This window comes from Pan troglodytes, chromosome 4, assembly GCF_028858775.2.
Source record: "Pan troglodytes isolate AG18354 chromosome 4, NHGRI_mPanTro3-v2.0_pri, whole genome shotgun sequence".
NCBI classification, from domain to species: domain Eukaryota; kingdom Metazoa; phylum Chordata; class Mammalia; order Primates; family Hominidae; genus Pan; species Pan troglodytes.
Window position 1 is genome coordinate 118,808,151 of NC_072402.2, and position 24,879 is coordinate 118,833,029.

A 24,879-nucleotide genomic window follows, 5' to 3' on the forward strand; every position below is an offset into this window, starting at 1 on the left:
TTTGTTTTATTCAATATGCATACAAAGTTGCTGTACAAATTTTCCCTATTGCCTCTGCTTAATTTGGAATTTCTGTTCTCAGACTACTATGTTTTACTATAGGTACATTCTCTCTGATACTTTCCATTTTTGTCTTGGTATTGTAAGCTGAAAAATGCACCCTTGACCCTCCTTCCCACCTCAGAAAAATAATGCCAACCTCCTAATCCTCAGAACCTGTGACTATGTCACAAAGGTCTTTCTGAAAGCGAGCTAAGAGAGAGCCAGTCGGAGTGGAGATGTGACAATGGAAGCAGATGTTGGAATTATATGTTTTGAACATGAAGAAAGTGAAGGAGAGCTGAGGATTGCAGGCAGCTTCTGGGACCTGGAAAAGGAAAAGAACAGATTCTCTCTTAGAATCTCCAGACAGAATCAGCCCTGCTGACACCTTAATTTTAAGTCTCAAGATGGATATTAGACTTCTTATCTCCAGAACTATAAAAGATTTATATTTTAAGCCACTAATCTTGTGCTAATGTGCTATAGCAGTAATAGAAAATTAATACAATAAGAATAATCCTTTCCCTTAGCTCTAGACCTAACCTGAGCCATTTTTACTGGGAAGAGATTATTCTTTTTTTGTCCTGTTTAAAAAGTAAAAACTATAAAGTTAACAGTACTCTCAGTTACCAGCTTTTCAAGAATCCACATGTGACTATTTCTTTGAGTTATATTTTTTTCTTGTATCTGTGATCACCAGTCCCTTCCTGATGTTCCTCCCAACAGGTCTACATTTTAATCGACTTGATCTCTGTCTTTAGAATGAATTCTGTATTATGTAGCTACCATAATTTGCTTATTCATTCTTACTGAGTTGAAAACTACAAATTCCAAATGCCTGATAGCATAAATAATACTATAAGTATCATGTTTGTAAATGTGTTTTTGTAGAGTGAGATTATAGAGCTATAAGTTATATGCTTATTTCATTCTATAAACATTGCCTACTTGTTTTTTAATATATCTACATATGCCAATTCTTAATTTTAGTTCATGAAGATTCCTTCTTTCACCCTTATCCTTATAATCATTTGGTATAGTTTGACCCTCTAATTTTTATCAATTTGATATATGAAAGTTTTAATTTCTTGCTTTAGTTTTACTTTTTTCTGATAACTAACAAAACTGAGGATTTCTTGATAAATGTGCCTATCATTTAGTGGCCATGGTGTGTAAAGGGAGCATCCAAAAACCAGGTCTTGAGGGTAAAGAAGATGGAAGGATGTTATGTCATGACCTGGTTTCCATGGTAATTACTAAGTTTGAAAAAAACACATACTGACCCTAAGAGATGAGATGTAATCTGTGATGGATGGGAGGCAGAACGGAGCTGCTCCAGAATTCAAACCCTGTACAGGATCCAGGTCTTTCCAGGAGACACAGACTTGGGCCTGGGACAGAAGCCCACAGAGAGTGACCTTCAGAATGGACAAGAACAGAACTCCTGACAAGGGCCAGGGTGGTAAAACCAAGGTTCATCTCTTCTTCCTAACCAAGGGGGAAGTGATGAGGAAGAGTGGCTAAAGAGATGTCTCACTGCAAAAATGCACTGGACTGTTCTCACTAGCCAAGGGAAATTCAATAAATGTTAGAGTTGTATGGAATCATGAATGTTCTCAATTCCATACCTAAATACCAACATACACCTTACATATTACTTATGTTTGTACATAAGTTAAATAATAATAACAAGATATAACATTTACTATTTTCTGAGACAAAGATGGTTCTAAGCCGAATCCTCTCAGGCACTGCTTTATCCTCACTCTTAGGGAGATTTAGTAATGCAGTACGTCTAAATGCATAAAATAACTTCCTTTGTTAAATCCAAGTCATTTATCTTCTAGTTTTGATATCACATGCAAGATATAAAAACTCAAGTTAATGGTAGAGTTTCCATTGAATAAAAGGACTTGCCTTAGGCAATGGGTTGTGACAGATCTGCAGTTCTGTGCATACTAGCTTAATTCCTGGAATACACTGATGTTATCAGTAGGTCATAAAATATTGCTGAGTCCATAGCAACAATTTGTCCTATAACAGCCCTGATTATGAACCGTGCACTAGTCAATGAAACGATAGCATGTCTTCAGTGATTTGTTGTTCTTGAATGTACAAATTTCATTCTTTGTCATAATCAATTGATTCTCTAAGAGCTGTTTCAGGGAGCAAAGTGACTAATTTGAGTAGCTCTCCAAAGTTTAAACATGAAACAGAAACAAAAAAGAAAACACCTGGAAAGCACATACTCCCCCTATGCTTCAAAAACGTCAAGAGGTATGTGGCAGCATATTCTCTGAGCATAGTGTAACCAGGAATTGCCTCCTAAAAAGGAAGAAAAGAGGATTCCTAGTTGTGGTGGAGGAGGGGAGGAGTAAGTGATAGAGGGGAAGAAACTGAAGGATGGAGAGAGGAAGGGAGAGATGTGTGCATGTATACTGGTCTTGAGGGCTCAAGTAGTCTAAGAGTAAAGAGAAGGTTCAGATGACCCAGACCCTCAGTTCTGTGGCTTAAGGACTGTGCTGCCTACACAAAGCCACTCTGCATTACTGTCGCAGACATAGTGGTTGGTTAGTCTAGACTATGTTTCATTAAAAATGCATTTTCCTTTATTTGATATCTTTCTGAGAGCAATGGGTAAGTAAATGTTGTTATGCATTTTCTAACAGTACTTTCTCCTTTTATTTAAGAAGAAACTGAGGCTCATCCTAGTGAGAAAAACATTGAAAACAAGTTTGAACATTTAAAAACTGGTTGCTCAGGGATGAGAGTATAAAGTCCTAAAAAAATTATTTACTCAAGAGTAAAACTTGTTTTATTTAAGACTATGATGATGTAAACATGGTGCTGCTGTGTAAAATGTGAGGGAAAAAACAGGACACACACACAGATAAACACATATATACAAAACAACATTTAGCCATGATGTTAAATTATGGAGATGGGATTTAGTTCTTTCCAGAAGGAAACCAGATAGTTGTGGTTAACATGAAGGTTAAGAGTAAACAAGTAACTCCTATGAGGGAGGACCATTACTCAGTGGTAGTATGGGACAGATTGGAGCCAACTCTAACATTCTAAATAGAGTCTCATATTCCCAAGGAGAATCTGATATTTCCGACAAAGTTTGTGGCTTCTCCTATCCGTAAGGACGGAAGCCATGAGTGTTCACTGAACAAATCACATGGTAGACTCCTATTGAATGTTTAAGGATGGATAAAATCATAGAAACATGAAACTGGACCACATATCTTATTTAATTTCTCAGGAAAGCTGAATTTACAAAAAGATGCTCTGCAACATAGATACAAGGTGCTGCGCCCAACTCAGGACCACAAAGCTGAGGAAGCTTCTTCTTCTTCCTCAGACTACTTCTCTTGTATCTCATCTGAAGACGAGCTCACTGGTACTGGTAAGAAGAGACTATTGAACGATGCAGAAGTGATGCCGGATCCAGGCATAACCCAGAGATGACTTGTGTGGTTCTGCTCATCAGCTGACATAAGGCTTCCCAGAGTCACTAAACTTGCCTCTCAGGAGCAGTGAATTAGGAGTGTCAAATACACTTATTTTGCATAACTCTCTAAAGAGTTCATATGGAGGACTATCAGTGTTCTCCATACTATTAGAAGTAGAGTCCTTAGCATTTTGAGGTCTAATCATATTCAGCAGCCAACTCCTGAAACCCCAAAACCAATGAAAAAACTCCATCCTTAATATTCTGTTTCTCTAGAACCACTCTGGTACCAAAATCTGTATTAATCAGTGTTCTCTAGAGGGGCAGAGATTATACACACACACACACACACACACACACACGCATACATGTATACATGTATACGTATACACGCACGCATATACACATGTACACACGCACGCATATACACATGTACACACGTACGCATATACACATGTACACACGTACGCATATACACATGCACACACGTATGCATGTACACATGTATACATATATACATACATATATACATGTGTATATACATATATACATGTATACATATATACACACGTGTATATATGTATACACACACGTGTATATATGTGTATACACACACGTGTATATATGTGTATACACACGTGTATATATGTGTATACACACGTGTATATATGTGTATACACACGTGTATATATGTATACACACACGTGTATATATGTACACACACGTGTATATATGTATACACACACGTGTATATATGTATACACACACGTGTATATATGTATACACACACACGTGTATATATGTATACACACACACGTGTATATATGTATACACACACACGTGTATATATGTATGTATACACACGTGTATATATGTGTATATACACGTGTGTGTATATCTGTATATATACACGTGTGTATATCTGTATATATACACGTGTGTATATCTGTATATACACGTGTGTATATCTGTATATATACACGTGTGTATATCTGTATACATGTGTATATCTGTATATACATACATATGTGTATACATATATACATACATATATATGTATATATGTATACACACATACGTGTGTGTGTGAGTGTGTGTGTGTGTGTGTGTGTGTAAAGGGGAGTTTACTAAGAAGTATTAATTCACACAGTCACAAAGTCCCACAATAGGCTGTCTGCAAGCTGAGGAGGAAGGAAACCAGTCTGAGTGCCAAATCTGAAGAACTTGGAGCCTGATGTTTGAGGGCAGGAAGCACCCAGCATCCAGCATAGAAGAAAGATGCAGGAAGCTAAACCAGTCTAGTTTTTTCACGTTCTTCTGCCTGCTTTTTATTCTGGCTACACTGGCAACTAATTAGATTGTGCCCACCAAGATTAAGGGTGGGTCTGCCTTTCCCAGCCCACTGGCTCAAATCTCCTTTGGCAACTCCGTCACAGACACACCCAGGATCAATATTTTGCATCCTTCAATCCAATCAAGTTGACACTCCGTGTTAGCCATAGCAGTCTCTATAAACACTCATTCCTTCATTCTTCATTCCCTACTCTCATTTCCTTATACACTCAGACATACTCCTAAACTCATCCTCACAAGTTAAACTTTTACACACTCATTTCACAGCACATGCATTTCTCAAATTGGTTTTTTCCTAATTTCATTCATTTCACAGCATATGCATTTTTCAAATTGGCTTTTTCCTAACCTCATTCCTTCAGCATCACAATCTGTAACTCACACAAATAATTCACTCTTGTAGAACTCTACTTCACATTAACAATGCAGGAAGCCATTACATCATATAACCCCTTTTCAAACTCCTCTCTGTTCCCAATTCCTTAGTCACTTCACATAATCCCACAATCTAAGAGCTCACAGGACCTCTCTCCTATGCATCTGTTACATGGCCACTCTGTAACACTTTTATTGTTTCTGCAGATCTCACAAAGTTACTCAGATCCACACAGTCTATCATATGAACCAAAAGGCTATTATATAACTGTTTTATACTTCAATAGCACATGACATAGAAATCACATGATACATGGAAGATGAAATACCTATACATATATAAACCTATGCTGAAAATACTCAAACACATCATGCTCACGCTACCTTCACACACAATGACAATCTCGCCCTTAAACTTACTACAAAAAATTGTTAAAAAAGACAAATATACATAGTCATATGCATATGTCAGACTATGCTCACCAAAGATGACACACTCTCTGTAATAAATACACTATACACACTAAATTTTGCCATCTACACACCAAAATAACACACCAGACACACTCCAGTAGGTCAATAGACTAATTGGATGTACATTGAGAAATAAAAGCTTGCTTACAGACTTAACTGAGGATTTAAACAAGGGAAGAGACTTAAAGTGTTTATGAGTTATTTTGTCAGAAACTAGAATTTGCCAGTTTATTTAGTGAAGCTTGTGAATTCTCTTTACGTTGGAAATGCAGATTAAAAGGGAGTAATACAAATTAACTGGAGATTTTCATGATATATTTAAATTCATGGTAGAGGTAGAGTTGATTTAAAAAATGCATAAATTATGATAGGAAAAACCATCCAGCATGTACTTATAAATCCAGGAAGATTCTATGATCAGCTATGAGTGTGATTAGTAGAGATAAAAAACTTAGGGCTTCCCGTGAGCAGGGGTCACTGAGAAAGGTGACACTGCTAATCAGGCCAAGTCATAGCTGTGCTAGGTAAGAGTTGGTAAGCACCCAAGAAAGAGATGTGCCCAGTGTTGGGAGGTACAGTCTAAATCCAGTCCCAGAGATCCCACTGGAATCTCCTACTCAATCTCAGAACCCACCATTTCTCACAAGGCTCAGGTCCTACAGAGCTCTGGCAACAGAGGCCACAAAAGCAGATATCTGAATGAGGATGCTGCAGTACAGAGGTGGGAGTCAACGGATTATTTCCTGCATATTCTAACTCTTTGAGAAAGCAGCAGGACTTTCATATGATAATCTCAGATGAGAAACCAAAGAACTTTACCTATACACATACATCAAATTTATTCTTCAGATAAACAGAAACAGTGATAACAAATAATATGGACACCTTTCCATATGCCAGGCAAGATTTAAGCCTCAGACACACTGCACAGAACAGCATACACCACTCATGGGTAATCCAGCCCCATCCAGTCAGACACATCATTCCAACAGATATTTTTGTATACCATGATTTTGGAACTTTAAACAGTATCTAGATTAAAATATCCATGAGGAAAAGTGCCGTGTGTGTAATTGCGCATATGATATTTCTTTTCTTTCCTTTTTTTTTTTTTTTTTTTTTTTTTTGATACAGAGTCTTACTCTGTCACCCAGGCTGGAGTGCAGTGGCACCATCATGGCTCACTGCAACTTCCGCCTCCCGGGTTCAAGTGATCCTAATGCCTCAGCCTCCCAAGTAGCTGGGATTGCAGGTGAATTACAGGCACGCACCACCATGCCCTGATAATTTTTTGTATTTTTAGTACAGACACGGTTACACCATGTTGGCCAGGCTGGTCTCAAACTCCTGAACTCAAGTGATCTGCCTGCCTCAGCCTCTCAAAGTGCTAGGATTACAGGTGTGACCCTATGATATTTCTTGATTAATTGTTGAATGTGAAAAAATACCACATGTCTGATTTTCCTTCTTCTTTTCCCAGGAATGTTAGACTCAGGTGAATACCCTCCACAGTCTGGATTCTCTGGCTTGGCCCAAGGCCACAGGTAGACAGCAGAGAACTCCAACTGAGAATACATCTCCTGCGACTCCTGTGTATACAAATTCATTCATGATGGTATGAGGATGGAGGGCATGTGGGACTGAGGAAGAAGGAGCTGGACAAGGGGGGCAGAATGTTGGTCTAGAATTGGAGCTAAGCTCCTTTGCTCAGCAACTGACATAAATGACTCCTTCTCTCATGGACTACTCAGGACCTCTGTTTCCCATCAATGGGCAGAAATGGACCATGTATACTTTCCTGTCTTCTTTGGAAGAGGCTCCTAAAGGACATGAATAGGAAGGTTAAAAATTCAAGAGTAACGTGGAAAGATATTTTCAGAAGGGGAGTCTGGGGAAAGTCTCTGAAGTACTCATTTGAACACTTCCAGCACCATGCCCAGTTGCTAGACGACCTCCAAAAAAGTTCATCTTCATATGTATTTATCTGGCTAGCTAGCTATCTAATTATTATCTATTTATATTTATATCTACACCTCTCTATAAATATACCTGTAAATGTAGATATCAATATAAACAGACATACATACATAATTCTTCATAAAACTTGAACTCCATATTCCTTACTTGCACAATCTCTCATAAGAAAAATTGGGCTAATAATAATACTTAGCCTTCAAGGTCTACATATTGTATTTCATGCAATATTTTCTGATATTCTGCATACACCTCCAAAAATATCACACACAAGATACAAAATCCCACCAACATGCACCACACACATGATTTTAAAAACTGTTTGTTTTTAACTGAGATTTCAAAGTTTTGAATGGAAAAGACAACTTTATTTCTGTGAGATCAAGTCCTATGAGTACTACTTGGTGTCTGACACAAAATATCCATTAGACATGTCTTTTTTTTTTTTTTTAAACAGACACAGACCTTCGGTTATACCATATCTCAATTTTTTAAAAATGTCATTCTCCCAGAATTCTGGAATTCTCAAGAGGCTGCTCCTGAGACCTGCGTGGTGGTCCCAGCATGGAGTCACGCAGCAGGAGAGAATCCCTCCGCCTCAGAGAATTGTTCCAGTGTCTCCTCTGCAAGTGAGTTCACTCTTGATAAGGATGGTAAGGCAGATGCTAAGGTGAGGTCTGAGCTTGGGCAGGAGCTCATCCCGTTTCCTACTTACATTACTTTCCCCTCATAAACAAGGAAGGGATTCAGGGCGCAGTGACCTAGGGCTGAGGTCTCTGGGAAAGGATAAATAGGGAATGTGCCTTCAAGAATAGGACAAAGCTCCTCAGCACAATGTTCCAACATGTGAACACTAGGGCAGCTGTGGGTGAGGCAGTGAGTAGCACTGATAACATGCATGGAAAGTTGGCTAGAACCTTCCTCATCAGATAGGCACACACTCAGGTTCAAACACACTCACAAGTTATAGTCCTTCATACCAAGCATGGCCCCATTTCTTCTTCCACTTACTTAAATACACATCTTCACTTTCCATCCATCTTTCCCATTTTCTAGTAGCATTATGTAGGTACACCTTCCCACCCTTATTCCTGCACACAGTCATTCTCAGCCTCATTTACACACGAATCCCATAAGTACTTCACATCTCCTCACATAGATTATGTTTTAACTCCCTCATGCTATACAAACTCTAGAAAATGTCTATGTCCTTAAGAAAATGCACTTTCATATGTAGCCTTTCTCAGCCATATGTCACTTCATCAACAATGCCTTTGACCTTTCATAGAACTGCACATTCTAAGAACTCTACACACTTCCTCTAACACTCTAAGTCTTACTGTGTCAAACTGAGACAAAGAACATGTACCACTCTTACACTCATTCACATGTAGTGTCATCACACGCACACACACTTATCATCATCCCATTTTACCAACACAGGAAACACTCACAAGGTATATCCTGGAACATACATAAAACCCCAAAGACACACCACTTACTCATTCTCTACATAGATATACCAAGTATACACCTCAAATTACACATATCACCTACAGAATTCTGGAACATCACATATACATGACCACATGCAGAGTTCTATGTCTGTCTTAACTCCTACAGACTTCACATACACTTATTCAAATTTATTTATGTTTGAAATGTTTTATTTTTCCTGGGAAGCATTCAATTACATCAAGATGCTCCTTGTCTTGGGTCCTCTGAGATGCCTCTATCCCAGGATCTGGAGCAACCGTGTCTGCTTTCCTTTTCATTTAGCCAACAATCCCTTTTGTCCTCAAAAGATATGAAAGAGTAAAGGGTCATGAAAATTTACTACATGTGTGTCTGAATGAAAAAGGGTGTGGCTCTCTTATGGGATATGGAGAAAGAACTGGAGCACTCCCTAAAGAAGACAATAATAGAAGAAGTGGCCTTGCCTGAGAAGACCCATACAGAAGTCACTCTCTCTCATATGTCTGCAAAGGAACTCCTAACTGACAGTGAGTCCAGCTTGGCCAGCAAAGCCTGAGAGGCTGACAACCCAGTAGAGCCCCCAGCTCTGGAGGAGAGTTCCAGGCCCAGGACGACTGACTTGTTGGTAGCTCTGGACAGTGGCTTCAGATGCATGGCCTGCTCCCGGGTCTTCCCCATCCTTCAGAAGCATGTGGAGCATGGGGTCATTGAGGGCTTCAGCTTCCTTGATTTCCATCTTACCCTGACCTGGCTAATGAGCAAAAGAAACAGGAAAGGGAAAAGAAGGAGGATAAGGAAGAAGAAAATCAAGATGATGACATTTGGCTGCAAAAAAAAAACAAAAAAAAAAAAAGGAGACATTTTGGCATGAAAACATCCTCATGCAAGCAAACAGACTATTTTCAGCTCCTAAAAGAAAGTAAAACAGGCCAGACTCTACTGAAGGATCTTCACCTTCTCTAACTAGCCATAGTACCCACCTTTTCTCATATGTACCTACCACCACCACCACTACCACCAGACCACCAATAGGATCAGAGAAACCCTTTTAATAATATCCACTGCCCTCTGCAGAAGGAAGGAGAAGATGGCTGACCACACCACAGAGAAGGGTAAAATATCCTTATACAAACTAAGGAATAATGAACACAGTTTATCGCCCCCATCACTAGAGTTAAGAAAAAGAGACTCATTGGTAGTAGAAACTGCTGTGGAGTGGGTTGCGGAAGAGGTGAGAGCCATCATGGGCAGGAAAGACCTCCAAATACTTGAGATTCAGAGGTTGGCAGTAGCAGGGAACTTCACCGAAGTATCTTCCAAGGTTCAGTGATTGCTGTGGTAAATAATTTTCTTCAGAAGAATATATACATAGAGGTGAAACATTTGACTGATGATAAAGGAGAATGTGTCCTATCCATGCCTTATGAGGGGACAGGAGCAAAGACATGTCTAGCAGTTCAGTAGAGCAGAAGAGGCCGGGTCCACCATTCCTAGATGAACCAAGGCTCACGAGACTCATAGCCCTTTTAATTTTATTATCTGACCTGTCTTTCTTCCAAAAGGCACAGTACAAGGCAGAGACAGTGTTCTATCCCCAAGGAAGTGCTGATGGGCAGGCCACTTACAGCCCTGCACTTTCTCTAGATATCATTGAGATATTGGTCTCCATGTTGTGATTCTCATGCCTGGGAGGAGACTGCTGAGGAGCTTTAATTATTCAAAACCCCACGAGGAGTGGAATTTTCTTTTTCTGGGAAAAAGTGTCCACGGTATATACTAAAAACCAGGATTAAAGGCTATTTTCCCTAAGGTGTCAAGTGTAACTGGGAAAGAAAGGAAATACAGTTTCTCCTTCTGTCACAAACGATTTCTGGAATCTTTTAGTATAATGTGCTTCCTGGAAGACTCTCATATTCATTAATTAAACTCCACAGTTCTCAAACCTTATTCTTTCTTTTGGTGCAGCTTCCAATGTCCTGTTCTAAGTGACCGGTACAGAGAAGTTAAACATAGACAAGCTACCAAGAGGTTGCAAAGACAGGCTCATACTGCAAGAAATAAAGGTGTGCATTTTACTGATGGACAAATTAAATGCTTATCTTCCATACTCCAAAAGTCACAGATAGAGTGGCATTGAAAAATTGACCTAAATTTTCTGTATAAAGGTGTAGTTCTTAGTAGAAATTCTGTATCATTTTATGTGAGTGATTTCTTCAATGTCAGTTCAGTTTTCAAGGTCTTCAGTATGTTTTTCGAATCCATCCTGTACATGTGTTACTTTAGAGTTAGGGAGTTGGCACAAGATGGACACTCAAAATATCTTCATTCATTTTCAGCTGTTAATACTGCTCATTTGAAGCTTCATTATATGAAAGTATTGGGTGTTGAAAGTCTTATTCAACAAAATACTATGTACATTAACTTTATCCTGCACCAATTGTTTCTTTAGGGACTTATATACTGCAAAGTGATCTATATCACTAAGAACCACAGTGCATTTCATTAAATGAACAAGAAAGTAAAACATTTTTACCAGCTACCAATCTCATTTGGGGTATTTACTATTTACTCTTGTTTTCTATGCAATGACTAATAATTCTGATATGAGTATGGATTTTACTAACCTTGATTTTCCCATTTGCCTGTAAAAGTGCATGTATGTTCTGTTCCAAGATTGAGAATTCTTTCTATGTTTGTACTCATTTTCTTCCTCTATTCCAGTATAAGTAATATTAAGCACAGAATTAAAATGTTTTTATTAAAAAGTTTACTACTTTCTAAAGTGGCTACCAAAGATTGACTTAAGCATGGACAATCACTTGTTAAATAAGATAAGGACAGCTCTACCATTATTTTCTTATGTGGTGAGAATCGAGCCTACACATATTAATATGAAATGTTCCTATATTACCATGTTGTATCTTTAGCTTTTAAGTTAGTACTATGTTTGTAGTGTATAACTTGTTTTTACTCATGGCATATACATTTTAAAAATATGTTTTATTATAGATACAATGAGTTAGAACCAATTTGCTATGTTGTGTTTCTATTTTTTAAAATTTATATAACTTATCATCATAGCATGTAATAGTAATAAATAAAATCAATCTTTATTTCCTCAAATAAGTATATTCTGCACACTTAAAACTTTTTGAAGTTGCAGCATACATTACAATTAATAAGCATCAATCTAAAATACTAGTATTTTCTTGTTTCTCAGAAAGCATACTCATATCAATAGAGTATTGTACTACTACTGAGAATTGGACTCCAGGATATAGGATATAAGGCACACAAAAATAATTCCATTTTGGCATGACCATGTTTATTCTTGTTTGCTTTGTGTACTTTAGAAATAGAAACAAGTAACAGGTTAAAGTTGTGTCACTATTGAAGTGATATATAGATAGATATATATATCTATAGATATATATATAGATAGATATATATATCTATAGATATATATATAGATAGATAGATATATCTATAGATATATATATAGATAGATAGATATATCTATAGATATATATATAGATAGATAGATATATCTATAGATATATAGATAGATAGATAGATATATCTATAGATATATATAGATAGAAGATATAGATAGATGAATAGATAAAAAAAGAAGGATCAATATATTATAACCCTAACATCTAAATTTCTTTAGAGACTCATGCAATTATTCTTAGAGGTGGGTGTTGCCATCTGTAGGTAAAGAAGCTTATTCTTTAGAGGCAAATTTCTTTGAGACTGATAACATGTATAGGAATTCCAAAGTGTTGGGAACCATAGGAGAAACTTATTTTTAAATCCCATTTTTAATGTTTCTAGACTTCTTGAACACTTTCTTATTTTATTATAAGTATTAATATTGCAAATATTTCTGGTCATATATAATGAAAATATAATTGTGAAATCAGAAAACATAAAATTCTCTTTCACCTGGAAGTAAGGTATCTCACTATTAAATTGAAAATAAAAGAATTCAATAAAACATTAGAGTATTCAAAAGGCTATAAATATAGCAGTAATAATGTACTTTCTGTACATTTTTAGATATAATTAGACCCATTTAGGGACATTTCATTTGAATTGTTGTTTGTATAGTTTAAAGAAAAATATATCATAAATATTTAAAAATGTCACAAATGTACTGTGTAAAAATAGGTTTATCTTTGCTGTATTAAGATCTTACATGAAGGGAGGAGCCAAGATGGCCGAATAGGAACAGCTCCGGTCTACAGCTCCCAGCGTGAATGACACAGAAGACGGGTGATTTCTGCATTTCCATCTGAGGTACCGGGTTCATCTCACTAGGGAGTGCCAGACAGTGGGCGCAGGTCAGTGGGTGCATGCAGCGCGCCACGTGCAAGCCTAAGCAGGGCGAGGCATTGTCTCACTCGCGAAGCACAAGGGATCAGGGAGTTCCTTTCCTAGTCAAAGAAAGTGGTGACAGACGGCACCTGGAAAATCGGGTCACTCCCACCCGGATACTGCGCTTTTCCGACGGGCTAAAAAAACGGCGCACCAGAAGATTATATCCCATGCCTGGATGGGAGGGTCCTACGCCCATGGAGTCTCGCTGATTGCTAGCACAGCAGTCTGAGATCAAACTGCAAGGCGGTAGCAAGGCTGGGGGAGGGGCGCCCACCATTGCCCAGGCTTGCTTAGGTAAACAAAGCAGCCAGGAAGCTTGAACTGGGTGGAGCCCACCACAGCTCAAGGAGGCCTGCCTGTCTCTGTAGGCTCCACCTCTGGGGGCAGGGCACAGACAAACAAAAAGACAGCAGCAACCTCTGCAGACTTAAATGTCCCTGTCTGACAGCTTTGAAGAGAGCAGTGGTTCTCCCAGCACACAGCTGGAGATCTGAGAACGGGCAGACTGCCTCCTCAAGTGGGTCCCTGACCCCTGACCCGCGAGCAGCCTAACTGGGAGGCACCCCCCAGCAGGGGCAGACTGACACCTCACATGGCAGGGTACTCCAACAGACCTGCAGCTGAGGGTCCTGTCTGTTAGAAGGAAAACTAACAAACAGAAAGGACATCCACACCAAAAACACATCTGTACATCACCATCATCAAAGACCAAAAGTAGATAAAACCACAAAGATGGGAAAAAAACAGAGCAGAAAAACTGGAAACTCTAAAAAGCAGAGCGCCTCTCCTCCTCCAAAGGAACGCAGTTCCTCACCAGCAATGGAATAAAGCTGGACGGAGAATGACTTTGACGAGCTGAGAGAAGAAGGCTTCAGACGATCAAATTACTCCGAGCTATGGGAGGACATTCAAACAAAAGGCAAAGAAGTTGAAAACTTTGAAAAAAATTTAGAAGAATGTATAACTAGAATAACCAATACAGAGAAGTGCTTAAAGGAGCTGATGGAGCTGAAAACCAAGGCTCGAGAACTATGTGAAGAAGGCAGAAGCCTCAGGAGCCGATGCGATCAACTGGAAGAAAGGGTATCAGTGATGGAAGATGAAATGAAGTGAGAAGGGAAGTTTAGAGAAAAAAGAATAAAAAGAAACGAGCAAAACCTCCAGGAAATATGGGACTATGTGAAAAGACCAAATCTACGTCTAATTGGTGTACCTGAAAGTGATGGGGAGAATGGAACCAAGTTGGAAAACACTCTGCAGGATATTATCAGGAGAACTTCCCCAATCTAGCAAGGCAGGCCAACATTCAGATTCAGGAAATACAGAGAACGCCACGAAGATACTCCTCGAGAAGAGCAACTCTAAGACACATAATTGTCAGATTCACCAAAGTTGAAATGGAGGAAGAAATGTTAAGGGCAGCCAGAGAGAAAGGTTGGGTTACCCTCAAAGGCAAGCCCATCAGACTAACAGCGGATCTCTCAGCAGAAACTCTACAAGCCAGAAGAGACTGGGGACCAATATTCAACATTCTTAAAGAAAAGAATTTTCAACCTAGAATTTCATATCCAGCCAAACTAAGCTTCATAAGTGAAGGAGAAATAAAATACTTTACAAACAAGCAAATGCTGAGAGATTTAGTCACCACCAGGCCTGCCCTAAAAGAGCTCCTGAAGGAAGCACTAAACATGGAAAGGAACAACCGGTACCAGCCACTGCAAAATCATGCCAAAATGTAAACACCATTGAGACTAGGAAGAAACTGCATCAACTAATGAGCAAAATAACCAGCTAACATCATCATGACAGGATCAAATTCACACATAACAATATTAACTTTAAATGTAAATGGACTAAATGCTCCAATTAAAAGACACAGACTGGCAAACTGGATAGTCAAGACCCATCACTGTGCTGTATTCAGGAAACCCATCTCACGGGCAGAGACACATATAGGCTCAAAATAAAAGGATGGAGGAAGATCTACCAAGCAAATGCAAAACAAAAAAAGGCAGGGGTTGCCATCCTAGTCTCTGATAAAACAAACTTTAAACCAACAAAAATCAAAAGAGACAAAGAAGACCATTACTTAATGGTAAAGGGATCAATTCAACAAGAAGAGCTAACTATCCTAAATATATATGCACCCAATACAGCAGGACCCAGATTCATAAAGCAAGTCCTGAGTGACCTACAAAGAGACTTAGACTCCCACACAATAATAATGGGAGACTTTAACACCCCACTGTCAACATTAGACAGATCAATGAGACAGAAAGTCAACAAGGATACCCAGGAATTGAACTCAGCTCTGCAATAACCGGATCTAATAGACATCTACAGAACTCTCCACCCCAAATCAACAGAATATACATTTTTTTCAGCACCACACCACACCTATTCAAAAATTGACCACATACTTGGAAGTAAAGCTCTCCTCAGCAAATGTAGAAGAACAGAAATTATAACAAACTATCTCTCAGACCACAGTGTAATCAAACTAGTACTCAGGATTAAGAATCTCACTCAAAACTGCTCAACTACATGGAAACTGAACAACCTGCTGGGTACATAACGAAATGAAGGCAGAAATAAAGATGTTCTTTGAAACCAACGAGAACAAAACACAACATACCAGAATCTCTGGGATGCATTCAAAGCAGTGTGTAGAGGGAAATTTATAGCACTAAATGCCCACAAGAGAAAGCAGGAAAGATCCAAAATTGACACCCTAACATCACAATTAAAAGAACTAGAAAAGCAAGAGCAAACACATTCAAAAGCTAGCAGAAGGCAAGAAATAACTAAAATCAGAGCAGAACTGAAGGAAATAGAGACACAAAAAACCCTTCAAAAAATTAACGAATCCAGGAGCTGGTTTTTTGAAGGATCAACAAAATTGATCGACTGCTAGCAAGACTAATAAAGAAAAAAAGAGAGAAGAATCAAATAGACATAATAAAATATGATAAAGGGGATATCATCACCGATCCCATAGAAATACAAATTACCATCAGAGAATACTACAAACACCTCTACGCAAATAAACTAGAAAATCTAGAAGAATGGATACACTCTCCCAAGACTAAACCAGGAAGAAGTTGAATCTCTGAATAGACCAATAACAGGAGCTGAAATTGTGGCAATAATAAATAGCTTACCAACGAAAAAGAGTCCAGGACCACATGGATTCACAGCCGAGCTCTACCAGAGGTACAAGGAGGAGCTGGTACCATTCCTTCTGAAACTATTCCAATCAATAGAAAAAGAGGGAATCCTCCCTAACTCATTTTATGAGGCCAGCATCATTCTGATACCAAAGCCTGGCAGAGACACAACCAAAAAAGAGAATTTTAGACCAATATCCTTGATGAACATTGATGCAAAAATCCTCAATAAAATACTGGCAAAACGAATCCAGCAGCATATCAAAAAGCTTATCCACCATGATCAAGTGGGCTTCATCCCTGGGATGCAAGGCTGGTTCAATATATGCAAATCAATAAATGTAATCCAGCATATAAACAGAACCAAAGACATAAAGCACATGATTATCTCAATAAATGCAAAAAAGGCCTTTGACAAAATTCAACAACCCTTCATGCTAAAAACTCTCAATAAATTATGTATTGATGGGATGTATCTCAAAATAATAAGAGCTGTCTATGACAAACCCACAGCCAATATCATACTGAATGGGCAAAAACTGGAAGCATTCCCTTGGAAAACTGGCACAAGATAGGGATGCCCTCTCTCACCACTCTTACTCAACATAGTGTTGGAAGTTCTGGCCAGGGCAATTAGGCAGGAGAAGGAAATAAAGGGTATTCAATTAGGAAAAGAGGAAGTCAAATTGTCCCTGTTTGCAGATAACATGATTGTATATCTAGAAAACCCCATCATCTCAGCCCAAAATCTCCTTAAGCTGATAAGCAACTTCAGCAAAGTGTCAGGATACAAAATCAATGTACAAAAATCACAAGCATTCTTATACACCAACAACAGACAAACAGAGAGCCAAACCATGAGTGAACTCCTATTCACAATTGCTTCAAAGAGAATAAAATACCTAGGAATCCAACTTACAAGGGACGTGAAGGACCTCTTCAAGGATAACTACAAACCACTGCTCAATGAAATAAAACAGGATACCAACAAATGGAAGAACATTCCATGCTCATGGGTAGGAAGAATCAATATTGTGAAAATGGCCATACTGCCCAAGGTAATTTACAGATTCAATGCCATCCCCATCAAGCTACCAATGACTTTCTCCACAGAATTGGAAAAAACTACTTTAAAGTTCATATGGAACCAAAAAAGAGCCCGCATCGCCAAGTCAATCCTGAGCCAAAAGAACAAAGCTGGAGGCATCACGCTACCTGACTTCAAACTATACTACAAGGCTACAGTAACCAAAACAACATGGCACTGGTACCAAAACAGAGATATAGACCAATGGAACAGCACAGAGCCCTCAGAAATAACGCCGCATATCTACAACTATCTGATCTTTGACAAACCTGAGAAAAACAAGCAATGGGGAAAGGATTCCCTATTTAATAAATGGTGCTGGGAAAACTGGCTAGCCATAAGTAGAAAGCTGAAACTGGATCCCTTCCTTACACCTGATACAAAAATCAATTCAAGATGGATTAAAGACTTAAATGTTAGACCTAAAACCATAAAAACCCTAGAAGAAATCCTAGGCATTACCATTCAGGACATAGGCATGGGCAAGGACTTCATGTCTAAAACACCAAAAGCAATGGCAACAAAAACCAAAATTGACAAATGGGATCTAATTAAACGAAAGAGCTTCTGCACAGCAAAAGAAACTACCATCAGAGTGAACAGGCAACCTACAGAATGGGAGAAAATTTTCACAACATACTCATCTGACAAAGGGCTAATATCCAGAAACAACAATGAACTCAAACAAATTTACAAGAAAAAAACAAACAACCCCATCAAAAAGTGGGCAAAGGACATGAACAGACACTTCTCAAAAGAAGACATTTATGCAGCCAAAAAACACATGAAAAAAATGCTCACCATCACTGGCCATCAGAGAAATGTAAATCAAAACCACAGTGAGATACCATTTCACATCAGTTAGAATGGCAATCACTAAAAAGTCAGGAAACAACAGGTGCTGGAGAGGATGTGGAGAAATAGGAACACTTTTACACTGTTGGTGGGACTGTAAACTAGTTCAACCATTGTGGAAGTCAGTGTGGCGATTCCTCAGGGATCTAGAACTAGCAATAGCATTTGACCCAGCCATCCCATTACTGGGTATATACCCAAAGGAGTATAAATCATGCTGATATAAAGACACATGCACATGTATGTTTATTGCGGCATTATTCACAATAGCAAAGACTTGGAACCAACCCAAATGTCCAACAATGATAGACTGGATTAAGAAAATGTGGCACATATACACCATGGAATACTATGCAGCCATAAAAAATGATGAGTTCATGTCCTTTGTAGGGACATGGATGAAATTGGAAATCATCATTCTCAGTAAACTATCGCAAGAACAAAAAACCAAACACCGCATGTTCTCACTCATAGGTGGGAATTGAACAATGAGAACACATGGACACAGGAAGGGGAACATCACACTCTGGGGACTGTTGTGGGGTGGGTGGAGGGGGGAGGGATAGCACTGGGAGATATACCTAATGCTAGATGACGAGTTAGTGGGTGCAGTGCACCAGCATGGCACATGTATACATATGTAAGTAGCCTGCACATTGTGCACATGTACCCTAAAACTTAAAGTATTATAATAATAAATAAATGTAAAAAAAGAAAAAGATCTTACATGAACACATATGGGCCCTCAGGCACATTGATCATGTACTTTCACAACCAAGCAAAACAAACTCTTGTTGGATATCTTGCTGTGTTGTCAAATCAACTGAAAATGTAAACATCTAGTAAGATTTAAACCTTATTCACAGGTCACATCAGCTGAATAAAAAGCCCATGAAAAGCAGTTTAATTTCCTTTTATGTCACTAGGTTATCTTCAACAATAGAATAAAAATATGCATCTTTTTCAGGAAAACAATATGAACATAATCCTTGCCAATAAGGCACGAGAGACGGTGCCTTTCACCTACAGCCACTGAAATCATGGCACTTCAGCACACATCACTGATCGCATAGTTCATAACAGAAAGGACTTTCTTTATCAGGTTGCCAGTATTTAAGCTTTTTCTGAAATTTCTTAAGAATATGTCAACGTAAAAAGAATAAATAATTCTCTGTCAATTTATTTTAATAGTAAAATGTATCAACCTTACTTTACTAAAATATACGAATTGAATTTTTTCTCATAGAGTAAGAATTCTGAACATTAAAATATATCTGTTTATTATTGAATGAATCTACTATTTCTGCATATTATCAAATTAACCCAGTATATTTCCTTCATTTCAAAGTCACAAATCATAGACAAGAATATTTAGATGAAATCGCAAATTCTAACTTTCTCCACATGTATAAGAAACAAAGTTTTTCAGGTAACAAACAGCTCAATTGTTCTGGGGTGAAAGTTACTGTGATAACCTTTGTAATAGTCCTAACTAAAAGAATATTACCTTAGAAATCAAGGATTGATTACTTATTTGGGAACATAGGAAAAGGCAAACAATAGGCCCTAAAGCTGTTTTCTTTCTCTTTTCTTTTAGCATTGCCATTCTTACACTAGATAAACAGAGTACTCTGTTCTCTCTTGATGATACATACTCATTGCTATAGTGTTTCTCAATGTGAGTGCAAAGCAAGTAAAATTTTGAAAATGTTAAATGATGCTATCTCCATCTCACTCTCACCCTCACACAGAAGTTACAGCCACTCAATTTATAGAAGAGGAGAGTCTCAATACAATTTTAGGAAGAAAGAAAATGTAACTTAGAGCCAAGCGCCCCTGCCCACCTGAAGTCCCAGCTACTCAGGAGGCTGAGGCAGGAGGTGAAGGCAGGAGGATGGCTTGAGCCCAGGAGTTGAAGAACGCGGTATACAATGATTATGCCTGTGACTAGCCACTGCATTCCAGCCTGGACAACATAGCAAGAACCTGTCTCTTAAAAAATGCAATTTAAAGGATATTTCTGACACACAGCGAAGAACAGAAAGATTCAGCATTCCAGTTGGTGGAATGTTGGATTGAAAAGAGTAGGGTCAGGAAGTGTAAAATAAGTCAGATACCAATGTTACTGCTGTGCTTACACTCACATTTCCGAGGGTGAAATGTATGATTTAATAATCCAGAAGTATACAGAAGAAACCAGTAATTCAATTGGTTCTATTATGTATGGTAGACAAGACCGAGGATTGGAATTTAGAAGGAAGAACTGCGAGCATTAACTTCTAGATCCCAGTTAGCTCTGTGTTCCATTCCTCAGGATGTGTAAGTGGTTTTGCATTATTTTAGCAGAGAGAGGTGTTTAGGCAATTTATCAAAGTTGATTCAGTTATCTACTGACATAAGAAAAAAAGCTTTCATAAATTTGTGCATATGTTATCTTATATTTGTGATTGGATATTTTCAGATTACTGTACTGGAAGGTCAAACATGTAAGTACATCTCTAATTGTATTTAATATTGCCAATTTACCCTATATAGCCAATTTACTCTATTGCACTGTAGTGAATTTTCACCAGTGATATCTGAAATAACTTATTTTCTCCAATCTCACCAATAGAGTATATTGTCAATCCTTCGGATTTTTTGCCAATCATGTAGGTAAGAAGCGATAGATCTATAGTTTTAATTTATTTTACTAATACTGAGATAGAATTTATTTTCTATGCTTAAGGAACATTTGCATTTTCTTTTTTGTGAACTGTACATATCTTTTGCTCAATTTTCTCTCAGGTTTGTTTCCAATTTTTTAAGAACGTGTGCATGCATGCACATGTGTGTGTATGTTGTTTTTTATTTTTTTTAGAATGTAGCATTTCTATTTAAAAGTTCACAGATAGGCAACTCCCTTTGTGAAAAGGTTTCCAAATACATTGACAGGGAGCAGCTTATAATAATTATTAGATTATATGCAATATATATTCATACTGCCAATACTATGCACACATTGGAAAGCTAGGGTTTTTAGTGTCTCCATTACAGAACACATTTCAAGTTGACAATAGCATGTTTCTCACCATTGAAACTTGCCAACAACTCTCCCAAAGACTTAACATTTAATATATTGACAATTCAGAACAAGAAAATAATTTGTTCTACTTACATTTGTTTGAAGTTGTATACTAGAGCACTGATATATTAAAGGTTTGTAAAACTGGCTGCTAAATGTGTTTCAAGATTCGTCCAGATGACCTGATGATGACTTTACATGGTTTTGTACAAAGCCACACTCTCTTCTACTCTTTTTAATTCATCTGAAGAGTCAGACTAGCTATGATTTAATCATAACATAGAGCAATAATTGCCATAAAATAATTAACAAAGGGTGCTATTTTATAAAAATAAGGATTCAGGATGACTACATGAAGATAGAGCTCAACTCATCATGTTCGAAGCCTGGAGAAAGCACTTTGTTTGATTACAATATAATCTAATGAGACCACAATCATAGGCTCAACCTCTATGTAATTCATATACATATATACATCTATGCATATACATCCATACACATAAATATATGTATACACACATATATACACACATTTCATATGCATATATATTTTCAGATATACACACACATTTCATATACATATATGCCTTTATTATTTAAAATTCTGTTATATTTATTAAAATGCATTTATTATTTATAATTATCTTATAGTTTGACTTGTACAGACTTTTAGAGTGGGGCATTAAAAAGCTGATTGGAACCTCTATGACTATTTGCAGGACTTGCTGATGGCTTCGTACTGTGGGAAAACTGAGAAAGTTCTGAACATTTCAAATTTCACATATGTAAGGATTTTCTTTAGAGTCATTTAAATTCTCCAGGAAAAATAAGTAAATCTTCAAACTCCTGTCTGGAAAAATGAACGCCTACTAGGGTATTCTTTAACTTAAAATTTTGAAAGAAAACTCAGAGTATAAGTATTCTGTATGAAGCATGTCAGTTTCCCTATTTTTCAGAATATAACTTTTCTATTTGCTTTATGCTATTTTTGATTTCCTTGATTTGGAAACCAACTACGGTTTTTCCCAACATGTTTGTCAAACTTCAGCATGTGTCACAATCACCTGGTGAGCTCATTAAAACACAGATTGCATGGACACACTTCCAGATTTTGTGATTCTGTAGGTGTTGGTAGGGCCCGAAATTTACATTTCCTAACAAGCGGTGATGCTGATGTTGCTGGTTCAAGCCTGCATTTTGAGAACCACTGTCCTACATGAGGCTTGCAAATGTTACATATTATTTCATTGCAATATATAAATTTTATCTTTCAAACATAGTTCTTAGTATAATTTACTTAAATACAATAGCAAAATTTGCAAATCTTATAAGATTCCAATGACAGATCACATTGTTCCTATTCTATCATACATTACCTTATATTGGATAATTTATAAACAATAGAAATGTATTTTTTATAGTTCTGAAAGCTGGGAAGTCCAAGATCATGACACCAGCAAATTTAGTATCAAATAGGAATCTTTGCCTCCAGAATGATACCATCCTCTGTAGGAAATGAAAGCTGTGTCCTCACATGGCAGAAAGGGATAGAAGAGCAAAAGAGCACACTAGAATGCCCCTTTAAACTCTTTTATAAGAGTACTATTCCATTCATTAGAGTGGAGCCCTCATGATTTAATCACTTCCCAAAAGGCCCCATCTCATTGCATATTAGGTTCCAATACACAAATTTTGGAGGGACACATACATTAAAATCATAGCAAATCATTAGCTGTATGGTTAGTTTTAAGGCTTTTGAAGAGAAATTTGATCAGTAGTCTCTCAAAGTACACAAATTAGAAGTAATTTCATTATGAAACAGAGGACTTAACAGAGTAATTACAACTATAGGCCCTGAAACTAGGTTTCTATAATTCATTTCTGTGGATTTAGTTAATTAAGCTCCCTTTGTTTCAGTTCCATCTTCTCCTCTGGGAATATCGACAGTTTCTATATCTCAGTGTTACTGTGAAAATTTCATAATAAATAGATAATGGGAAATATTTAGTCATTTAATGCAAAGCAGGGCCCATAGTAAGCTCTCAATGAATTGTTTGTCATAAACAGAATCATGACCCTTATCAATATTATCACTAATAAACTGATATCATAAGCAATTGTAGCATATAAGACTCAGGGACTGACTCAGTTCTAATGTAAATCTTCAGCAAGAACAACATTTATTCAAGCACCTATGCTTCAGCTCTGTGGTACATGAGGAGCAAAGAGGAAAATATTAGTATCATATCCATGCTACCTTCTGTGCCATGAGTATTATGTCCTTCGTTGCTGATTCAGGCAGATGTCTTTTCTGCCATCATTCATGAAAGGATGGTACCTAACTTTTTAGCTTGCATGTAGAGAAAACTGAAATCTTTCACAGGTTTTAACAACAGCTATATGTATATATCTATCTATATCAATGCTGGTGCAAAAAGACATGTTACCCATTAGTTGAGGGATTAAGCTATTAAACCTAGTAGTCTCTTGAAAAGTAAACCTCTACAATATGAAATTGTAAAACGCAGGTCATGTTTCATATATATACACATATATGCTTCCAGGATGGGACCATCCTCCATAGGAAATAAAAGCTGTGTGCTCACATGGTAGAAGGGATGAAAGAGCAAAACTGGGAACTAGAATGCTTCCATATACATACACACATACACACACACACACACACACACACATATATATCTCACAAGAGTCTTCATGCTCTTTGAAGCATAGGTAAGAGTCTACTAATATTCATCAAGGCATTCATTTTTTAAAGAGAATTTTATGCTCATGTAACTAAAATGTGGGCTGTTTGTATGCATGATTTTGAGGTCAACAAAACTGAATATGGAGGTTATGGAGGTTACCAGTGCAATTCAATCTGATTTTTTTAAGCTTCAATATCTGTAAAACTCATGGCCTTAAAAACTCACAAATTTTTTTTTTGCAGAGCAATGAAATCATTGCAGTTTTATTTTGTTGGAATATTTTATTTAGGCTTAAATGAGTGCCTGTTTGTGACCACATTTCTTTTTGCTAGTCTATTTGTTTCACTAGTGTTTTTAAACAGATTATCCTCATAAATTGCATAATGTACAATACCTGTGTCTTAAATAAATCTGGCTTTAGTAGGTGGATTTTACTTCTAGTCTTAAGAGATTAACATTATATT

General features: G+C 37.5%; 1 protein-coding gene across 5 annotated transcripts; it reads left to right on the top strand.

Annotated features, from left to right (window-relative positions):
- Positions 1–265: 265 nt before the first annotated feature.
- LOC134810024 (podocalyxin-like) lies at positions 266–19,859 on the top strand. Of its 5 annotated transcripts, XM_063811014.1 has the most exons (8): positions 271–2,319; positions 3,311–3,454; positions 7,005–7,100; positions 7,182–7,316; positions 8,188–8,304; positions 11,117–11,214; positions 13,346–13,453; positions 19,611–19,859. In XM_063811014.1, exons 1-4 carry the CDS (start codon positions 2,250–2,252, stop codon positions 7,247–7,249), a joined length of 378 nt encoding a protein of 125 aa, XP_063667084.1. In that variant the 5' UTR covers positions 271–2,249; the 3' UTR covers positions 7,250–7,316; positions 8,188–8,304; positions 11,117–11,214; positions 13,346–13,453; positions 19,611–19,859. The 5 variants fall into 5 exon arrangements, with proteins under 5 accessions (XP_063667083.1, XP_063667084.1, XP_063667086.1 ...); XM_063811013.1 differs by lacking the exon at positions 19,611–19,859 and having other exon boundaries at positions 266–2,319; positions 13,346–14,663; XM_063811016.1 differs by lacking the exon at positions 7,005–7,100 and having other exon boundaries at positions 19,611–19,851.
- The last annotated feature ends 5,020 nt before the right edge of the window (positions 19,860–24,879 follow it).

What these genes read in the sequence shown, in the direction of transcription:
- LOC134810024 (XM_063811013.1), top strand. Translation starts at nt 2,250, where the DNA reads ATGAAACAGAAACAAAAAAGAAAACACCTGGAAAGCACATACTCCCCC. An exon ending in TGCTTCAAAAACGTCAAGAG is followed by an intron (nt 2,320 to 3,310) that starts GTATGTGGCAGC and finishes TTAATTTCTCAG; the next exon opens with GAAAGCTGAATTTACAAAAA. An exon ending in AGACGAGCTCACTGGTACTG is followed by an intron (nt 3,455 to 7,004) that starts GTAAGAAGAGAC and finishes TTGTATTTTTAG; the next exon opens with TACAGACACGGTTACACCAT.